General features: G+C 38.7%; 1 protein-coding gene across 1 annotated transcript; it reads left to right on the forward strand.

The window, feature by feature from the left end:
- Window positions 1-13,886: 13,886 nt before the first annotated feature.
- LOC145125190 (uncharacterized) lies at window positions 13,887-15,737 on the forward strand. The gene is made up of 3 exons (XM_079060684.1): window positions 13,887-14,157; window positions 14,463-14,542; window positions 15,016-15,737. Exons 1-3 carry the CDS (start codon window positions 13,990-13,992, stop codon window positions 15,638-15,640), a joined length of 873 nt encoding a protein of 290 aa, XP_078916810.1. The 5' UTR covers window positions 13,887-13,989; the 3' UTR covers window positions 15,641-15,737.
- Window positions 15,738-22,268: the final 6,531 nt, after the last annotated feature.

Raw genomic sequence — 22,268 nt, forward strand, 5'->3', positions numbered from 1 at the left:
TCTGACTTTAGGTCAAATGACTCCAAGACTCCATCCTTTTGGAGTTGGCCTATGCGTTTCTTGCTTATATGTCCAAGACGACAATACCATAATGATGCTTTATCCAAGTTATTATCATTAACATAATCAATACACAATACATTATTTCCTAAGTTATCAACCACAGATACAGTTTCATACACACCATCATAAGGTAATGCTTTAAAATAAAGAACATTATTGAAGAAAGCATTAATCGAACCAACTTCATTATCAAATGAAAAGGTGAAACCTTGTTTATACAATGCATGAAAGGAAATAATATTTCTTGCTATTTCTGGCGAATAACAACATTTATTCAAATCTAAACTAAACCCACTACTTAGCGATAAAGTATAAACTCCAATCTTGGTGACAGGTAAAGCTTTCCTATTCCCCATGATTAAGTTTATTCTTCCATGCTCCACATTCTCACTTCTTCTTAGTCCCTGCAAATCAGAACATATATGAATACCACAACCGGTATCAAGGACCCAAGAGTTAGAATGGGGTGAGTTATTAGATAAGATAGTGTAAATACCTGCATGGTTGGGTTTAACTTTCCCATCCTTCACATCTTGCTGGTACTTTGGGCAGTTCCGCTTCCAATGTGACTTTTCATGGCAATAGAAGCATTCAGCCTCTTTAGGGTCAGAAGAAGGAGTGACAAAACCTTTCTTGGTTCCACTTGAAGAAGAGCCATCAAGGATCCTAGCCTTGGTACCCTTCGAAGAGCTCTTCCTCTTCTTCCCTCTACCTTTCCCGATTGCCAAAACCGGGGTGGAGTTTGGAGTAGGAGTGTTAACAACCGACTTACCCTTAAGACCTGTTTCTGCGGTCTTGAGGAGTCCCTGAAGTTTGCTGAGTGTGACCTCTTCCTTATTCATGTGATATGTCATGCAGAATTGATCATAGCACGATGGTAAGGAGTGCAAAATGATATCTATTGCAAGCTCCTCAGGGAAGTTCACATTAAGCTTCAGCAACCGATCCACATACCTTTGCATTTTCTGCATGTGGCTCGTGACGGATTCCCCGTCCTTCATCATGGTTGTTATGATAGAGCATATGATTTCATACCTCTCTTTTCGTGCACTTTGATGGTATCTTTCCATCAGATCTTGGTGCATTTCAAAAGGGTAGAAGTCCTCATAGGACTTTTGGAGTTCCGCTGTCATGGTGGCCAACATGATGCATGCCACTTTTGTAGCATCCCTTTCATGTGCCCGGAAGTCAGCGATCTCCTGGGGAGTTGCAGTGGTCTCATCAATCTCCTTAAGCTCCTTGTCAAGGACATATTCTTTGTACTCGTAGCGGGTAATCATCCTGATGTTTCTGATCCATTCATTGAAGTTGGATCCATCAAAAGTGACTTTCCCACACAAGTTCATAAGGGTAAAGGAGCCATTAGGATTAGAGCCAGAAGCAGCATTGTTTGAAGACATCTGAAAGAAGAGAACAAGATTAGTTTAGATATTAAGAGAGTCCTTAATAAAACACCCAAATGTAATATTAAGGCTAGAATCCAATCACAATATATTATAACTTAGAAGAGGTATGTCGTAATCCAAGCTATAACATATTTGAAAGGTAGGTGAATGACGATTCACCAATTTCCACCATGAAAAACGAAATATAGATATTAGGTTTTTAATTGGTTCTTAGAAATTCCTAGATTCTTTTGAGATTCAATGAACTTTTCAAAGGCATGTTTCAATCTCGAGTGTGCCCTCCAAGTTTTGTGACTGGGATACCGAGGATCACAAAACGAGGTGTGAAGTAACCATGCAAATCACTTGGTACCCTCAAGGTTTATCACTCAATCGATGTGCCGGTAAACCACACACGCTCCACCGATGCTATGGTAAACCTTAAGTCACCCTTTACCTACCTTGTTAAGTCCAAGTTAGTGTGCCGGTTAACCACACACGCTCTACCAACGACTTAAACAAAGTGTAAAGTGTAATTTTATGGATTAGCACCTTATTCACATTTTCCTAAAGTAACTAAGATTGGGAATTTAATAAAAGCATTTAGTTACTTTATAATATTCATCATACTTTTAATGAGAATTTATAAGTCCTTGTCTTACCCGTTCGGCTAACGACCCTCCACCGATCAAGGAAGCGGTGGGTGAGAGTGGACACCCATTAAGTTGCCATTTTATAGGCAACAACCTTATACCCCCCTTATAGACCGACTTCATGAATGAGGCGTACTAGCGGTAAGACGACTTGACGTTATACATATATATATTAGTAACTTATAATATTATAAAGTATAAGGGTTGAATTTTAACTTTTAAAATTCTAAGGGTTGGAACTAAAGTTTTAATCAAGACTTTACATGTTCCAAAACTTAAGGGCAAGTTTTGTAAACTTCCAAAACTTTTCATTTCTTATAACTTATGAATTAATTGAGTAATAAAAATGAAGACTCTTCATTTTTATAACTCTTGTGTTCTTTTAATGGCTTTAATAAAAGTGAGACTTTTGGTTTTCCATAACTTGAGGACAAGTTATGGACTCCATTAAAACACATTATGATCATGAATTAAACTACCATGAAGGTTACAAACAATTCCTATGATCATCTAATCTTCATAAGTTCAAGAACATGAATATGAACACTTTCAAGAATCAAAAATTACACTTAAAAAAAACTTGTAATTTTAATAATTGCCATTGTAAATGGATTAGCATAAACATTACACCATCTAAAACAAGCTTTAAAACATCAAAACAGTTTAGGGTAATGTTTCTAGTCCATTTCCAGCAACAAATGTGCAAACTTTCATACGAGCAGAAAACAGAAAAAAACGATTTTTTTTTCAAGCTGTTTGCACAAAAAAAAAAACAACAAACAAACCTAGGCTCTGATACCACTGATGGGTTTTGAGCATTCTAACACTTCCTAAGTGTACATGCAACCCTAATAACCTTGGATCTATGTTTGTCTAATTATCATGCAAAGTTGAATTCCAAGGTTATATTCCTATCTAGCATACATGGGGAACAAATTTTAACTTGCATGAAAGATAGAATAACTTACCTTGTTGTTGCTTATGATCCTTGAAACCTTGTGAGCCTAGCACCCCAAGTGTGATGCCTCAAATGCTTCACACAACACCAAATGCTTTTGGAATGACTTTAGAGAGAATACACACTTCTAAAATCGGCCTAGCCCTCTTGTTTCTTATTGTCCCGATTTTGGCGGAGAATGGGTTTCTTATATCTAGGGTTACACCATGTAAACCCTAATGTGTCATGACTCTTCATTTCCATGACCCATGGGTTTGTAACTCCCATGGAGCATCCATGGAGCATCCTATGGGTGGAACCCAACTTGATAATCCATGGAGCCTCTTAGCCCACTATATAAGATATGGAAGATTTACATAATCTACCCATATATTTAATTAGTTATCTTTTGATCACTTAATTAATTCTAAATTAATTCTTGATCAAACTAATTAAATAATATTATTAATATATTAGAACTTATAATATATTAATAAACCATAAGTGTTATTTCTCTCATTTTAGTTTATCCAATTGCATGGTGCCATGCAACCCAAATGGACCATGCCGGGTCGGGTCAAGTACATACCAGAAATAGTTATGGACTTATACACCTTATCCAACAGTCTCCCACTTGGATAAGTCTAATAACTATAACTGCAATACTTCAGGAACCGATCGGCAATCGTAGCTCTTTCAAGGTCTCTCGGAACTGAGAAGATGATGATACGCCATTTAAGATAAGTGATCATATAATCCTCTGTTCTAGATATCAGCCGGACAAATACATGGAACAATGTCTTACTTATTGTCCAGCAGTTTGTTTCCCGATTTCCGATTTGTTTGACAAAGAACTTAATTGAACACATCAACTTAGTTCTGACCGGGCCCGGTACATAGGTCAAAACAAAATCATCGAGGGGCCCAGATATCAGCTTCTAATCCAAGAAGGAACAGATAAACTTCGACTCATATGTTTGTTCTACCACTCATTGAATTATACACAAAAGCACGTTTTATAACATCGAGTTACCAATGCGTTAACGTACAATCAATGCATAACCAACTCATAAGTAACAAATCATATCTCTAGGTTTGAAGACTTATATGATATTACCGTCTCACGATCACTCGAGATAAATTCCATGAAGTGATTCCAGTGAGCGTGGGTTGAGTCCAATGCTCAGAACTTATGAGCACTCATGAGTGTTGTAGCCATGTCCACCAACTTAGACCTCTGCAACCAATCATGACAGTCTTGATTCATACCTACTTCCGACATATGACCGACTGTGGAGGTTCGAATAATATGATATACCAAACATAATTATTCTGGAAGTCAAAACATGCAAAAGAAATATAGTAAACGATCGACAAGAGATAGCAACACTTTACTCATAAATAAAACACCCTTTATTCATCATCTAATGTCAATTACACTTTACAAATTTCAAGGTTATCTAACTACTAAATCTAATATCATCCTTCAGCCCTATGCTCCGAGCATGCTGGAGATGCTTAACCCGAGTCAGTCCTTTCGTGAGGGGATCTGCTGGATTCTCATCCGATGATACCCTCTTTGCCACGAGGAGTCCTTATTCTATTCGATGTCTGATGAAATGGTATTTTCTGTCGATGTGTCTGGATCTCCCGTGATCCCTTGGTTCCTTGGCTAAGGCAACTGCACTTTCACTATCACAGAAAATTTCCATTGGCTCTTTAATAGCTGGTACAACTCCAAGGTCTCCAATGAAGTTCTTCAGCCATATCGCCTCCTTTGCTGCCTCGTTAACTGCTATATACTCTGATTCGCAAGTTGAATCAGCCACTGTCTCTTGCTTGGAACTCTTCCAAGAAATTGCTCCTCCATTTAAGGTAAAGACCCAGCCTGACTGAGAGCGGAAATTATCCCTATCAGTCTGAAAGCTAGCATCACTATACCCTACAACTCTCAAGTCTTCACTCCCACCGAGGGTAAGGACCCAGTCCTTAGTCCTCCGTAGGTACTTGAGGATATTCTTTACCGCAGTCCAGTGTGCCTTGCCAGGGTTCCCCTGATACCTGCTAACCATGCTCAAAGCAAAGGCTACATCAGGTCGAGTACACGTCATAGCATACATGATCGATCCTACAGCCGAAGCATAAGGTATTCGACTCATTTCTGCTATCTCAGCCTCAGTAATAGGGCTTTGTGTCTTACTCAATCTGGCGTTACTCTGGATGGGTAACTCTCCTTTCTTGGAGTCCTGCATGCCGAATCTCTTCAGCACCTTATCCAAGTAGGTACTCTGACTAAGTCCAATTAGTCTTTTACTTCGGTCTCTCAAGATCCTTATCCCTAGAATATAGGCAGCTTCTCCTAGGTCCTTCATAGAGAAACACTTCCCAAGCCAGGACTTAACTTCCTGCAGAGTTGGGATGTCATTTCCTATGAGTAGTATGTCATACACATACAATACCAAAAAGCCAACTATACTCCCACTAGCCTTGACATATACACAAGATTCATCTTCACTCCTAGAAAAGCCAAATTCCTTGACTTTCTCATCAAAGCAAAGATTCCATCTGCGAGGTGCTTGCTTTAACCCATAAATGGATTTCTCAAGCTTACACACTCTATTAGGGTACTCTGTGTTGACAAAACCCTCTGGCTGACTCATGTAAACATCCTCAGCCAACTTTCCATTAAGGAAAGCGGTTTTGACATCCATTTGCCATATTTCATAGTCATGAAATGTGGCTATGGCTAACAGAACCCTAATAGACTTAATCTTGGCCACTGGAGAAAAGGTCTCATCATAATCAACTCCCGGAGTTTGTGAGAAACCCTTTGCAACCATTCGTGCCTTATAAGTGTGTACATTACCATCCATGTCGGTCTTCTTCTTGAAGATCCATTTGCACCCTACAGTCTTACGACCTGGTACATTCTCAACCAAGTTCCAAACTTGATTGTCATACATGGACTGTATCTCGATGTCCATTGCCTCTTTCCACTTGGCTGACTCAGGGCCTGCCATGGCTTCCGCGTAACTGTTAGGTTCATCCAGACCTATCAGCGTCTCATCACTGATAAGTGTATCACCTTCCACAGTAATATGGAATCCATAGTAATGCTCAGGTGCATTCCTAACCCTTGTGGAACGCCTCAGAGGTACAGACTTGTCAATTGGCTCAACAGAAGTTTCCTCCTCAAGTTGAGTGCTAGGGTTTGAAGTTCCTTCACCACTTGACTCTTGAATTTCTTCAAGGTCAACTTGCCTCCCACTGTCTCCTTGGCTTATGAACTCTCTCTCTCGAAAGAAAGCCCTCCTAGCTACAAAGACCACATTCTCACTAGGTCTGTAGAAGAAGTAACCAAAGGATTTCTGTGGGTAGCCGATGAAAATACACCTCTCACTTCGAGGTTCGAGCTTATCATGAGTCTCGCGTCTCACGAAAGCCTCGCAACCCCAAATCTTAATGTGGTCTAGTTTGGGTACTTTACCAGTCCACATCTCATGAGGAGTTTTGGCAACTTTCTTTGTGGGAACTAGATTAAGGATATGGGAGGCAGTCTCTAAGGCATACCCCCAAAATGAGATTGGTAGCGAAGCTCGACTCATCATGGAACGAACCATATCCAACAAGGTTCGATTACGCCTCTCAGCTACACCATTCAACTGCGGTGTCCTGGGAGGTGTCAATTGTGAGACAATCCCACATTCCCTAAGATAGTCGAGGAACTCTGAACTAAGATACTCACCACCTCGATCGGATCGAAGCATCTTAATGTTCCTTCCCAATTGATTCTCGACTTCCTGTTTAAACTCTTTAAACCTCTCAAAAGTCTCTGACTTATGCTTGATTAAGTAGACATATCCATATCTACTGTAATCATCAGTAAAAGTCAAATAATAACGATTAGCATCCCTTGTGGCATGTTTGAAGGGCCCACACACATCCGTGTGTATAAGATCCAACAAACCTTCACCCTTCTCACAAGAACCTGTGAAGGGTGACTTTGTCATTTTTCCAAGTAAGCATGATTCGCAACTATCATCTGACTTTAGGTCAAATGACTCCAAGACTCCATCCTTTTGGAGTTGGCCTATGCGTTTCTTGCTTATATGTCCAAGACGACAATACCATAATGATGCTTTATCCAAGTTATTATCATTAACAGAATCAATACACAATACATTATTTCCTAAGTTATCAACCACAGATACAGTTTCATACACACCATCATAAGGTAATGCTTTAAAATAAAGAACATTATTAAAGAAAGCATTAATCGAACCAACTTCATTATCAAATGAAAAGGTGAAACCTTGTTTATACAATGCATGAAAGGAAATAATATTTCTTGCTATTTCTGGCGAATAACAACATTTATTCAAATCTAAACTAAACCCACTACTTAGCGATAAAGTATAAACTCCAATCTTGGTGACAGGTAAAGCTTTCCTATTCCCCATGATTAAGTTTATTCTTCCATGCTCCACATTCTCACTTCTTCTTAGTCCCTGCAAATCAGAACATATATGAATACCACAACCGGTATCAAGGACCCAAGAGTTAGAATGGGGTGAGTTATTAGATAAGATAGTGTAAATACCTGCATGGTTGGGTTTAACTTTCCCATCCTTCACATCTTGCTGGTACTTTGGGCAGTTCCGCTTCCAATGTGACTTTTCATGGCAATAGAAGCATTCAGCCTCTTTAGGGTTAGAAGAAGGAGTGACAAAACCTTTCTTGGTTCCACTTGAAGAAGAGCCATCAAGGATCCTAGCCTTGGTACCCTTCGAAGAGCTCTTCCTCTTCTTCCCTCTACCTTTCCCGATTGCCAAAACCGGGGTGGAGTTTGGAGTAGGAGTGTTAACAACCGACTTACCCTTAAGACCTGTTTCTGCGGTCTTGAGGAGTCCCTGAAGTTTGCTGAGTGTGACCTCTTCCTTATTCATGTGATATGTCATGCAGAATTGATCATAGCACGATGGTAAGGAGTGCAAAATGATATCTATTGCAAGCTCCTCAGGGAAGTTCACATTAAGCTTCAGCAACCGATCCACATACCTTTGCATTTTCTGCATGTGGCTCGTGACGGATTCCCCGTCCTTCATCATGGTTGTTATGATAGAGCATATGATTTCATACCTCTCTTTTCGTGCACTTTGATGGTATCTTTCCATCAGATCTTGGTGCATTTCAAAAGGGTAGAAGTCCTCATAGGACTTTTGGAGTTCCGCTGTCATGGTGGCCAACATGATGCATGCCACTTTTGTAGCATCCCTTTCATGTGCCCGGAAGTCAGCGATCTCCTGGGGAGTTGCAGTGGTCTCATCAATCTCCTTAAGCTCCTTGTCAAGGACATATTCTTTGTACTCGTAGCGGGTAATCATCCTGATGTTTCTGATCCATTCATTGAAGTTGGATCCATCAAAAGTGACTTTCCCACACAAGTTCATAAGGGTAAAGGAGCCATTAGGATTAGAGCCAGAAGCAGCATTGTTTGAAGACATCTGAAAGAAGAGAACAAGATTAGTTTAGATATTAAGAGAGTCCTTAATAAAACACCCAAATGTAATATTAAGGCTAGAATCCAATCACAATATATTATAACTTAGAAGAGGTATGTCGTAATCCAAGCTATAACATATTTGAAAGGTAGGTGAATGACGATTCACCAATTTCCACCATGAAAAACGAAATATAGATATTAGGTTTTTAATTGGTTCTTAGAAATTCCTAGATTCTTTTGAGATTCAATGAACTTTTCAAAGGCATGTTTCAATCTCGAGTGTGCCCTCCAAGTTTTGTGACTGGGATACCGAGGATCACAAAACGAGGTGTGAAGTAACCATGCAAATCACTTGGTACCCTCAAGGTTTATCACTCAATCGATGTGCCGGTAAACCACACACGCTCCACCGATGCTATGGTAAACCTTAAGTCACCCTTTACCTACCTTGTTAAGTCCAAGTTAGTGTGCCGGTTAACCACACACGCTCTACCAACGACTTAAACAAAGTGTAAAGTGTAATTTTATGGATTAGCACCTTATTCACATTTTCCTAAAGTAACTAAGATTGGGAATTTAATAAAAGCATTTAGTTACTTTATAATATTCATCATACTTTTAATGAGAATTTATAAGTCCTTGTCTTACCCGTTCGGCTAACGACCCTCCACCGATCAAGGAAGCGGTGGGTGAGAGTGGACACCCATTAAGTTGCCATTTTATAGGCAACAACCTTATACCCCCCTTATAGACCGACTTCATGAATGAGGCGTACTAGCGGTAAGACGACTTGACGTTATACATATATATATTAGTAACTTATAATATTATAAAGTATAAGGGTTGAATTTTAACTTTTAAAATTCTAAGGGTTGGAACTAAAGTTTTAATCAAGACTTTACATGTTCCAAAACTTGAGGGCAAGTTTTGTAAACTTCCAAAACTTTTCATTTCTTATAACTTATGAATTAATTGAGTAATAAAAATGAAGACTCTTCATTTTTATAACTCTTGTGTTCTTTTAATGGCTTTAATAAAAGTGAGACTTTTGGTTTTCCATAACTTGAGGACAAGTTATGGACTCCATTAAAACACATTATGATCATGAATTAAACTACCATGAAGGTTACAAACAATTCCTATGATCATCTAATCTTCATAAGTTCAAGAACATGAATATGAACACTTTCAAGAATCAAAAATTACACTTAAAAAAAACTTGTAATTTTAATAATTGCCATTGTAAATGGATTAGCATAAACATTACACCATCTAAAACAAGCTTTAAAACATCAAAACAGTTTAGGGTAATGTTTCTAGTCCATTTCCAGCAACAAATGTGCAAACTTTCATACGAGCAGAAAACAGAAAAAAACGATTTTTTTTTCAAGCTGTTTGCACACAAAAAAAAAACAACAAACAAACCTAGGCTCTGATACCACTGATGGGTTTTGAGCATTCTAACACTTCCTAAGTGTACATGCAACCCTAATAACCTTGCATCTATGTTTGTCTAATTATCATGCAAAGTTGAATTCCAAGGTTATATTCCTATCTAGCATACATGGGGAACAAATTTTAACTTGCATGAAAGATAGAATAACTTACCTTGTTGTTGCTTATGATCCTTGAAACCTTGTGAGCCTAGCACCCCAAGTGTGATGCCTCAAATGCTTCACACAACACCAAATGCTTTTGGAATGACTTTAGAGAGAATACACACTTCTAAAATCGGCCTAGCCCTCTTGTTTCTTATTGTCCCGATTTTGGCGGATAATGGGTTTCTTATATAGTGTTGACACATCTAGGGTTACACCATGTAAACCCTAATGTGTCATGACTCTTCATTTCCATGACCCATGGGTTTGTAACTCCCATGGAGCATCCATGGAGCATCCTATGGGTGGAACCCAACTTGATAATCCATGGAGCCTCTTAGCCCACTATATAAGATATGGAAGATTTACATAATCTACCCATATATTTAATTAGTTATCTTTTGATCACTTAATTAATTCTAAATTAATTCTTGATCAAACTAATTAAATAATATTATTAATATATTAGAACTTATAATATATTAATAAACCATAAGTGTTATTTCTCTCATTTTAGTTTATCCAATTGCATGGTGCCATGCAACCCAAATGGACCATGCCGGGTCGGGTCAAGTACATACCAGAAATAGTTATGGACTTATACACCTTATCCAACAATGAGGTATGATGGGGGAACTCACTAAGCTTTGTGCTTACGGTTTCAGTTTTGTTTTCAGGTACCTCTTCATCAAAGAGGAAGGAGCCGGCGGCGTACCAGCACATCACACACACACACATGGTTTCCGCAATGAGTTTTTTGGGATTGTACTCTGATTTATATTACTGTTCGATGTTGTGATTTTGAGACATGTTCATGATGGTTTATGGATTGTTATGATGTTTTCAGTAAACGATTTTATAAATTACTTAATTACAAAAGGAATTTTTGGACTCGAAATTTGGGATGCTACAAGTTGGTATCAGAGCCTTGGTTTGAGGGATTCAGACACACCCTCGGGGGTGTCTGGACTCAAATCGAGGGCTTGAAAGATTTTAAAAAAAAATAATAATATATATAGTTTTCTAAAATCTGAGATAAGGAATTTTGAGAAAGAACAAGGTGTGTGATGCGTGTGACCGGCCGAGCTCAAGTAAGTTTTCCCCAGGATACCCATACTTGTTATGTTATGCTATATGATGTGATTATGAAAACTGCATGCTAGATTAGGGCTAAGGATCTAGGAGGATGCCTTGTATGCCTGTTATATGAATCTGAGAACTGCATGCTAGAATAGAACTAAGGATCTAGGAAGGATGCCTTATATGCCTGTTGTATGAGCTTATTGAGCTGTATGCTAGGGCTGTCTAGTCAGCAGTAGGGTAGCCTGAGTGGGTTATGCTTGGTTTGGTTACTCAATGCACGAATGTTGCTTGCTTTGTGCTTGTAGGGGTTCTAGCTTGCCTTAACTAACTAGTAAGTGGATATGTAATAGTATTCGCAAACTATTTAGGGAAGGATGGTAGGGACTCCTTGAGCAGCTGATGGCGGAGAGTAGGTCGGAGAAGGCCCTAGGTCAAGCCTAGGATGAGATTAGCTTGAATAGCAGATTTGGTAGAAGGAATTTGGTGAAGTCAAAGCGGTCCTTGAGGAAAGTACGGATAGATGTGGAAGGTAGTATGGGCCCGTACTACTGGAAGCAGAGGATCCGTACTCGAGTCAAGGGAGGTTGACCCGTTCTGCTTGAATTCCTTTCAAATGAACAATACAATTTAAATAGAAAACATTACTAACTTTGTCCTAGAAATAAGTAAATGTGCATGCAGGTAACAAAAACGTGGACTCCTAATGAGGAGCACTAACTCCTTTATTGACTCTTGAAGAAAAGACCAAGTCTTTCTCCATAAACTCATGAATGTGACTAAATGAAAACATAAGAACGGGTCTCCTAGTAAACATGTTCGTATCCACACTCCGTCCCTCAAAAATGGCCTTGTCCTCAAGGCCGAGCTCGTGTTGTGCACCGACGGTCCATGGTGGGTCGGTTTCTGATTAAAAGATTAGAAATTTGGGTAGGTTGCATCCGTTACCCGTATGGTATTTTGCAGCGCAATTGTAGCAAAGACCTTCGGTGCGTCGTCTTTGCATTTTGGTGGGGCTTAACCGCTTGATCGGAAGTGGTGAAGAAGATGGTGAAGGGGTGGGCAATAAGGGTGGTTGTGTTGGCGTCAGTTCATGAGAACCATCGAATGATGGGATTTGATCTTGGAGTTTGTCTTCGATGAGTTTTGCAAGGCCGTAGGCTTGATGAAGGGTGGTGGGTTTGTGGAGTGTGATTTCGTTTTGAATGTCATCTCTAAGGCCGGATAAGAAACAAATGAGCAATGATTTTTGGGTGAGGCCGACGACACAATTGCTAGTCTTCTCAAAATCGGACTGGTAGGCAGAAACGGTGGAAGTTTACGTAAGCTTGAAGAGTGTGGCTTGATGATTGACATATGTGGATGGGCTGAAACGCAGCTCCAATGCTCGCGGAAATTCTGTCCGATTTCCAAGTAGTTGGTTGTTGGCCAAATGTTTGTACCAACTTAAAGCTTCGCCGGTGAAATAGAAGATGAAAAGTGATAAACGTTGTGCCGGCGGGATCACATAATATTCGAAGTAATTGGTGGCTTGAAAGAGCCAATCAAGCGGGTTGGAGCCATCAAAGGTGGGAAGGAAGATTTTGGGTGGTCTTGGTTGTTGTTGTTGTGGTGGCGGTGGTGGGGGTGGGGGTGGCGGCGGTGGCGGATGGTTGACCTGTTGGTTGGTTAGGAGGTTGACGAGAATAGCCATGTCTGTGGTAAGTTTTTCGAGTCGAGTGTTGGTGGCGGTGGTAAGGTGGAGGAGAGCTTGAAGTTGGTCTTGCATGGAGAGGGGTTCATTGGGTTTATGTTCTTGTTTTGGAGGCATGGTAAGAGAGATGAAAACACCAAATGATAGAGCCAATTTTGAGATGGCAAATCTCCATAATTAAGAAGAGAGACGAGACTAATTTGGAACTAATTTTCTGCTTGAATTCCTTTCAAATGAACAATACAATTTAAATAGAAAACATTACTAACTCTATCCTAGAAATAAGGAAATGTGCATGTAGGTAACAAAAACGTGGACTCCTAATGAGGAGCACTAACTCCTTTATGGACTCTTGAAGAAAAGACCAAGTCTTTCTCCATAAACTCATGCATGTGACTAAATGAAAACATAAGAACGGTCTCCTAGTAAACATGTTTGTATCACACCCCTACCTCATTTATCATTGATCATTTAGGGGTTAGCTGGTGATCCAAGCTGCTTCCCTTTCGACTATGAAACTTATCCCTCATCAATAAAAGCTATAACTTTCAATATCATATCCTTACTTACGTTGCAAATTTGGAATTGGCATCAAATTGAAGGTTAACATCCAACTGAATTTTTAGTCAATTAGCTTTCTTATACACGGTAATATATCGAAGCTCACAATTTTGAGTTCACAAAAAGGTTAGTGCTCTAAGTGAAGACTAACAAACTGACAAGATCAAATGTGCCAAAAGATAACAAGTAAAGGGCCTCAAATGTAACATCTTTATCTAAAAAAAATATCATATTTTCGAGTTCTGTGATATCTGCAAAAACCCGGAGAGAGAAACACAAAAGACATTATAAATCGTCTCTCTCTAAACCACAAACTTTTCAATGCAACATACACTTGTAAATACTTCATTGCAAGTTGCACATTCTGGTATATTTATGGATTTTGACTCTGAAGAAAGAGAGTATCGCATGTATATAGATATATGGAGAGAGAAAGTCATTTGGATCTATTCTCACCACGACTCTACCAATCTATCTTTCTCTCTCTCTTCTGTGTTCTCCATTTTCTACTTCGCCATGAGAATACGAAAAAATGCAAAAAATTCGACACTTGTATATTCAAACGCAAGTCTTTCGAATGATTCTGATAAATGCTTGGTTCAGATGAACTTGTGTCAGCTCAACCAATCTCCATGGGATATCATCACATTCCCATCTTCAAATTCATCTTCTTCACTCCACCAGGTAACAATAGATCTATCTTCGTCAATATGTTCTCGCAGTTCTTCAGTTCTATGAATCAGATCTACCGAAACAAGGTCATCCCATTTGAAATTACTCAAAATCTTCCGTTTATTTGCTTCACCTTATTCACTAGGGTTTATCTTGAATAATCAAAAACCCTAAATTCCCAGCATTTCCGTCGTCAATTCGAGCTCAATAAGTTAATTTCTTACATTAGTTTTCTTTGTTTTGTCTGATTGAAATGATTATTATAATGCTTCTTCTTTTCTTGATAATTTGTCGAACGCGTTTCTTGTTTTACACAGTTTGATGATAATGAGGTTTACTACAACGTTAATCTTGCTGTAAATGGAACCTCGGTTGATTCCATTGGAGCTTTCGAGAGGTAAACCCGTAATATTTTAGTTGAATCGAAACGATTTTTATTTGCATTCTTTGTGTTATCGTTCATATATAGCTAGAGCCAAGCTAATTAGGGTTGTTTATATATTTATATATGTTTATTATTCTTCGATCATTTCCTTAAATGTGTGTTTCTTTATATGTGCTTCGACTGCTTCATAATCTTTGCTTCCATATTTCGGAAAATTTTGATTCTTTTTTGCGTTATCTTTATGGCCTACACATAAAATTTGGTCATGTTGACTATGTGGATCCAATATATTGAACTATAATTTCGATATTAATTGCTATTATTAAAGTTATTATTATGGGACCAATAACCATTAGGAAAAACTTTCGAACAAACTACAAAGACTTGTGCTTCAAATTCTTCATGATTTAAGTTTGATTGAAGAAAGTTGTTTTCGTTTTTGTGTTTTGATCTGGGGTTCGTATAAAGATTACTCTTGGTGACAGTGTGGCTTCAGTGAAGAACCCCGAGGATGAAAAATATGATCTTGATGATCTAAAGAACGATTATCAAGAAATTTTAGGGTTTAAAGAAGAAAAAAAGAATGAAACTCTAGAAGACATTGTGTTGTGTGGTGAGAGAGATGAGAAAGGATGGCAATGTGGGAAGGTGGTGAAAAATGGCAACACTATGTGCGACCATCATATCATTGAGCTTCAAAACGACTCCATTTGGACTACCAAGAAAAAGTCTCGGTCCGGGTCCGGGCCCATCATGGCTGGAACTCGGGCTCGTCAAACCAAGAAAGGGTCGTCAACAAGCCCATATGAGTTCTATTATTATTCTGGGTTTGGACCATCTTGGGGCAAGAAAAGAGGAGCCGTGGGTAGTAATACAACAAACGCATATAACGAACCTACCAAAATTATGGACATGAGTTTGACCGACGATGATATGAATATAGGGAAGGATATGGTGAAAACAATTGAGCCCAAGATTTCTAAGGTGGGACCCACAATAATGGAATCAGCTACCATGGATGACAATACCAAAAAGGGTAAAACGGGAATTATTGGAAAAAAGAGAGGGAGAAAGCCGATGAAGGCTAGATCATTGAAGTCTTTGATGTGATGAAACATTTGTAATGGTTTTGGATTACTTACATGTGTTTCGGTTTCAAAAGTTTGGCAACTATTATGTATGCTATATTATACTTTTGTATTTGTTAGTCAAATTTCTAAAAAAGTTGAAAGAAAAATGAAATGTAAGAATGCTAAACTAGAAAAGATAGAAATGGGAAGTTAAAAGATAGGACCCTAAGAAAATTGCACAATTTTGCTTATTCTTTGTAAGTAATTATATAGTGCTTGTATCCTAGCATAATCATGATGGAAATGTGTCACTCAAAGTTAAGGATGTAAGTCTCGTTTGAAAAACTATAAGAATGAAGATGAAAACCTATATTAGTAAAAGGGCATTGTCTTCAAAGCTCCATTTCAATAAATCTGAAGAAACATGCAAACTCTTAAGCCATTGTTAAATAATAACTAAAATATTTTGTTTTTAAACATAGATATATTTACCAATTAAATTATTGAGTTGATAAAGTAATTAATTTATTGAAAATAATTTATGAGATTCAAGAATATTCAAATATCACATATATTTTGGAAACCATATATTCACATTTGTAGAAGCCATACATTCTAATCTAAGAAATATGTTTTTTATATAACACTTTGACCACAAATGATGGTTAGTATTCATATTATATAATCAACACATAATTTTCACTTTCGCATGCAAAAATTAAGATATTTGCTCACATACTTAAACGACTCATACATAAGTATATGTAACATCCGGTTCCTGGTATGTATTTAATTCAAAAATTTATTCACTTTTGTATAGAAACTCGACGAGTTGAGGCCCCAAACTCGTCGAGTAGGAATGGAATTGGATGCGGGTTGTAAAGTCTACTCGACGAGTAGGATTGGCAGAATGAAACCCTAATTTTTAGGGTTTTGCACCCTATTTAAACACCTTAACCTCCATAGACTGGCCTCATTTACAACCTCCAAGTCCCAAACCCTAAACCTCGAAACCCTAATGCATTGTGTGAGTTTGTGAGCCATCCTTGAGAGAGTTTTGTGTGTTTAAAGCTTGTGGAAGAAGAAGAAGCTTGAAGAATCAAGAAGCTGTTTGTAGATCCAAAAACTTCACCCCATCCTCGTCACTTTTTGGTAAGCAAGTCTCAAACTTGCCAAATGATTGCTTAGATCTCTTTTATTAACACTTTTATTGGGTTTTTGGTCCAAATATCTTGATCCTTGGGAAATGGACGTCCCAAGTGAATACCCTTTCAGATCTAGGGTCTTGAAGGGCTTTCATGGCATAAAGGTGCAAACTTTATGGCCATAAAAGTCCCATGCAACCTTTAGACTACCATTTTGGCCTTTTAAGCTCCAAAGGGCCATGCATGAAGAGAAAGTTGAAGGCTTTACGTGTTCATCTAGTCTCTAAGGTCCAGATCTCTGTTTGTACACCCTATCTTGAAGTATTGATGGCTTTTGGATCAAGATCTAGATCTTTTATAGTTAGGGTTTGAGCTAAATATCTTGAGGAAGGTATTAACGGGTAAAGTTTCCAACTTACCCTTCTAAGGACATTTCCAGTCTATATATGAAGTATGGAGCTTAGAAATGAAGATTAGTGACTTAATCCATTAAGAAAGCTCAACAGACTGAAGAATTCGACGAGTTCAGAGAGGAACTCGACGAGTTGGGTCGAAGTGCCCCGATTTTGAAAAAGGAAAGACTCGACGAGTTTAGGACGGACTCGACGAGTGGGGTTGGAATGTGACAACCCGAAAATCATTGTCCTGTAAAGTTCAGATATTCAACTCAGCCGAGTGTCAGCCTTCGTTTTGCTATCTTTTAACGAAATTGTGGGTCTATATGAGTGTTCTAGGCTTAGTATAACCTAGATATGAGTTTTGGGAAGGGTTAGAAAGTGTGTAGCATCACAAAATCGGGCCAAACACACCAAAGAAGGTGTGTGCGGCCGCACACCCGCGTGTGCGGCCAGCCAGCCGCACACCCAGCCGCACACACCCTCCAGCCTCACACCTGACCCTATATATTGGAGGAGACCCCTTCATTCACTCTTTTCCCCTTTTGGCTGCACCCTACTTTCTCTCTCTCTACTTTCTCTCTCTAAAAACTTCATCCAAGAACACTCTAAAGGCCTCAAAAACGTGAACTACTTCATCATTCAGCTTGTTTTATTGGTAAGACACTTGAATCTAAGCCTAAAACTCATAGTGTTCTTCGTGTTCTTCATCCTTTGAAGGTGTACGGCCGCACACCTTCATAAGGTGGCCGTACACACCTTAAAGCTCTCCAAAGTGAAGAGTTTGGCCTTCATTCACTAGTAGGACTTGGTATTAGCACTAGAACATCTAAAAATCGACATTTCGGGCACAAATGAGGAGTGTACGGCCGCACACCCCCTCTGTACGGCCGCACACGCCTGTGTGCAACCGCACACACATGCTGGCCGTACACCTGGCCGCACACTCATAAAAGTCGAGTTTGGTGGCCTTACACTCAAATCTAAAGCCCTACACTCATTTAGGGACCTCAATAGGTGTTTTTAACACTTAATTATAAGTGTTTCCATGTACCTAAGGTGTGTCCATGTGTCTATTAGTGGTTATATACCCTAAGTGTATTCATATGTGTGTTGTTACATGTTAAGCTAGGATCCGTTTGTGCTCACGACTTCATTCGGCACCCGGTGATCCTATATCAATCTTCCTTTCGATTTACTCACTTCAGGTGAGTTCATACCCCTTAATCAACCTTTGAAATGACTTTAAATGCTTTTATGGGGGGGGGGATACAAGTTGAACTATTAAGTTATTATATCAATCTCATGTGATTAATAACTGTCAATCAAATAGATTTTTGCATGTTAAACTGTTTTATTCAGTTAAAGGTTTTCAAATATTGTTTTCAAATCTCTTTTAAAACACTAAAATCTCTCTTTAAATTACTAAGTTTTTATCAAGGTCTTTTAAACTTATATTCTTGATAGATTCATGTCTATATAGATATAGTTATATAAGTAGGGTTTGAAGGACTTAGGACTGATAGCCCGCTTTATTTCCTGTTCCTTGTTTGGTTGTGGACTTAGAGCATCCGGTAATTTGTCCGAGTGTCGTTGAAGCCCTAGTTATATATATTATATATATCTGGTTAGATAATAAAACTCTTGCTCCAGTTCAAATCCTTTGGGTAGCAAAGGTACCTAAGATAACCTCTCAAGTAAACTATAATAGGTATAGTTTAGAAACCAACCATAACTTTCATGAAGGAGAACTTAGTTATATCTATATTCATAAAAACTTGTACTTTTAGTAAAAAGAAAGGTATATAGAAATCAAAACACTAGATACATCCTCATGACGCGGATTTCACCGTTGGCGAGTGGTAACCAGAGTCTCCTGGAGGGAGAGCGGGCATTGTGTGTATAGATCTATACGGGACAGACCATCCCACATCCTGACTGCTAGCTACAGTCCCGACCGACCAAGCCAAGGGGTGACAAATGTCACATCTATTTTCGATGCCAGCAGGTCGTCGTGTTTACATCCGTCAATCAATATGGTTACGAGTATCTTTACAATTACCTTATAATTCATGGCTTTAAGGTAATTAGCACTACAGTAGTTTCTATATATAAAAAGTTAACATTATACCTTCCTAATTAAATACTGGTTCCCAGTTGAACCTTTAAATTAACCAAATTAGGACTAAAATACTACTTTAGAATCCCCGAGGCGTATTGTTCATTCGATACCACCTGGAGACTACACTTCATTCTTTTAGACTTTCGAGGCGTATCGTTCATGCGATACCACCTGGAGTCTATGTTTTATTCACTTTATAAACAACAATGTCACTGTTGAAGTAAAGCATTGTCTTCCATATTACATTTAATTGTGATCTTCTCACACACTCATTAATGTAAAACTATATTTTGATAAATGATAGTAACGTTTGGGGAAAAATGCTCTTTAAACTCAAAACAGTCGGGTCTTGGTAGAAGACTACTTTTGTTAGAAAATATAAGATTTTCTGGAAAGAACTCAAATACTTTATAAACCCTTATCACCATTATCGAATAAGATTATTTTGAGGAAAAACATGTTTTTACATCAATGTCATTAAAATACTTATGAACTCACCAGCATTAAAATGCTGATACTCTCTTTCAAAATAACTTGTATTCTCAGGTCGTCAGTAGACAGGTACACTCCGGAAGCTTTTGTGAAGACAACCTTGTACCAAGCTGCATCTTATGTTATTCTCTATATCTACTTTGATGTTGTTGCTAAGTGTAACCTATGTAAAACTTATACTATTAATGCAATGGTTGTTGTACTTTGATTACTATACTGCATGTGTTGTGATACTTGACATGACGTCCTCCACCCCAAAACGTTTCCGCCGTTCCGGTTTTGGGGTGTGACAGATTGGTATCAGAGCACTGTTTATAGTGAACTCAGTATATCAAATCATAAAAGATATACAACCTATAAATACAATGGGATAAAAACACTCTGACCAAGAGTTATACTTTAAAATATAACCATATTTTACAAAAGTATAAGTACATCCAAAATATATATACCAGAACAAGTATCACAAGAAGAACAAGAATAAAAGTCTTTGGATGTTGAGCATTACCGTCAAACCTGGGCAGTTATGTAATCGTAAGCTGGAATAAATATAACCTGATCAACTATATTTATTCGAGATGCGACTAACGTGTGTTTGGGAGTGATGGTGGTGTTACAACGAATCTGAAACTTACCATGTAGGAATGCTAGAGCCGAACATAAGGTTTAAAATACTATAGGAGTATTTTATGATACTAAAAGACTAACAACAAACCCAAAAGCATGTTCAGAAGCTTTAGAATCTAACATGCAATTAAAATACTATAGGGGTATTTTAGGAACAATAAATAACCTTGCGTGAAAACTAAAAAGATCCTTATGGATCGGTCTATGATTACGGAGTGTATGCTCCCAAGGTTATATATAGTTAGGATCTCATAGGCTGAGAATGTGTGGTTTCGCTCTACTTCCTTTTCCTTGTTTGGATGTGGATATAGGGTAGTATCACATATTCGAAGGCCTATTAGATCTAAGTTATATATGATTTGTGTACACTATGTAATTGTAGCAAGACTCGATATGGATCACCTAGTAAAATGTTTTAATAATCTCTTAAGATTCTTTAGACATTCCCATTCTCGCATAAACCCCTTTAGAAAACCATATCCACTTCAGTAATCGGCGGAAGAGTCGATAAAGATCCAGAAGAGATTCATTGAGAAGATTTCCAATTAGGAAATAAATGAACAGTGACGAGACTATTGAAATCGCCATGTGCCTATACCTTTTAGGGACATCGGTGGGAAATTCGCCTGAACTTCCGAGATTCCAGTCACCCATTATGAAGTGATGGCGATTAGAGTCAGAATCGGAAGTAAGGCGGAGCAGAAATTCAATATGTCTACAGGAAAAGAGAACCCTATATAAGTACCCAAGTACCCGAAGAAAACCAACGCTCGTTCTAGTCAAGGATAAAAGTTGGACAGAGGGAACCCATGCATGGAACCCGAGAAGTGTTCTACCCCTATAAAGTCACACTAATAACCCATAAAATAATACAACTTAGTGAGCTAGTGATTACACTACTCACACTATGTGTTAGGCAAATCATCTTTCCTATCGCGACTAAGATAAATAAATCGGATCATAAAACCTCGATTGAGGGTGTTTAGCCATAAACTTTCATGTCTTTTTCTTGTGTAATCTTCGTTCCAGAATTCTTTCAAATCTTTTCAAAGCCGGAGAGTGAACCTCTCTAGTATAAAGATAACTTAGTTGGAACGACATCCGATTTATGGCTTTCCGATACACTTACTTCTACCCTGTTACCAGGACTGCATCATAGGGATGTAGGTCGACACTTAGAGAACCATAACTTAAAGCACGGGGAAATTTTTATGCCTATTATAGTAAAGAAAGATACGTCTAGGAGTAACCATCGTTTCTCATCAACTTGTGTCCTCATCGTGTAGGAAAACCATGCCTCCGAAGAAACGTAACCAACCCGCTAGCAAGACACCGACTCTTCAGATCGATGAAGCTACGTTCCAAGCTGCAGTTTCAGCAGCCGTAGCAGCTGTCATGGTTCGCCTGAATGCTAACAACGCAAATGTTAGCAAGAGCACTATCGGGAATCCCGATCATAGCAATGGACAGCAACCAACACCCGTGTGCACATCCACCCAAGAACTCCAACCAAATCCACTGAAAAGGAAGTTTGGGAACGAGGAGAGAAGTACCTCGACTCAAGGACCTTCCGGAGAGCAACAAGCATAGGTAATCAATACCCCTGTGAACCCGCCTGTCTCGACACCAAGAAGACCATACCTAGGAAACCTCCCCCACTGCAGCAAGTGTGACTACCATCATTATGGAGTCTGTCGAGAACCCTTTTGCGTTAGGTGCAACATGAAGGGGCATACCGCTCGCAACTGCAGAACCCCGGTTGAGTTCATTACATCAACCACCAATGTTGGGACCAGTCCAATATGCCACCTATGTGGTGAAATTGGGCATCTCAAGAGGGACTGCCCAACTGAAAGAAATAACAAAGACATAGGAGGAGTTTAACCC

This window comes from Lactuca virosa, chromosome 7 (genome assembly GCF_052849685.1).
Source record: "Lactuca virosa cultivar CGN04683 chromosome 7, Lactuca_virosa_CGN04683_v6, whole genome shotgun sequence".
In the NCBI taxonomy this organism is placed as follows: domain Eukaryota; kingdom Viridiplantae; phylum Streptophyta; class Magnoliopsida; order Asterales; family Asteraceae; genus Lactuca; species Lactuca virosa.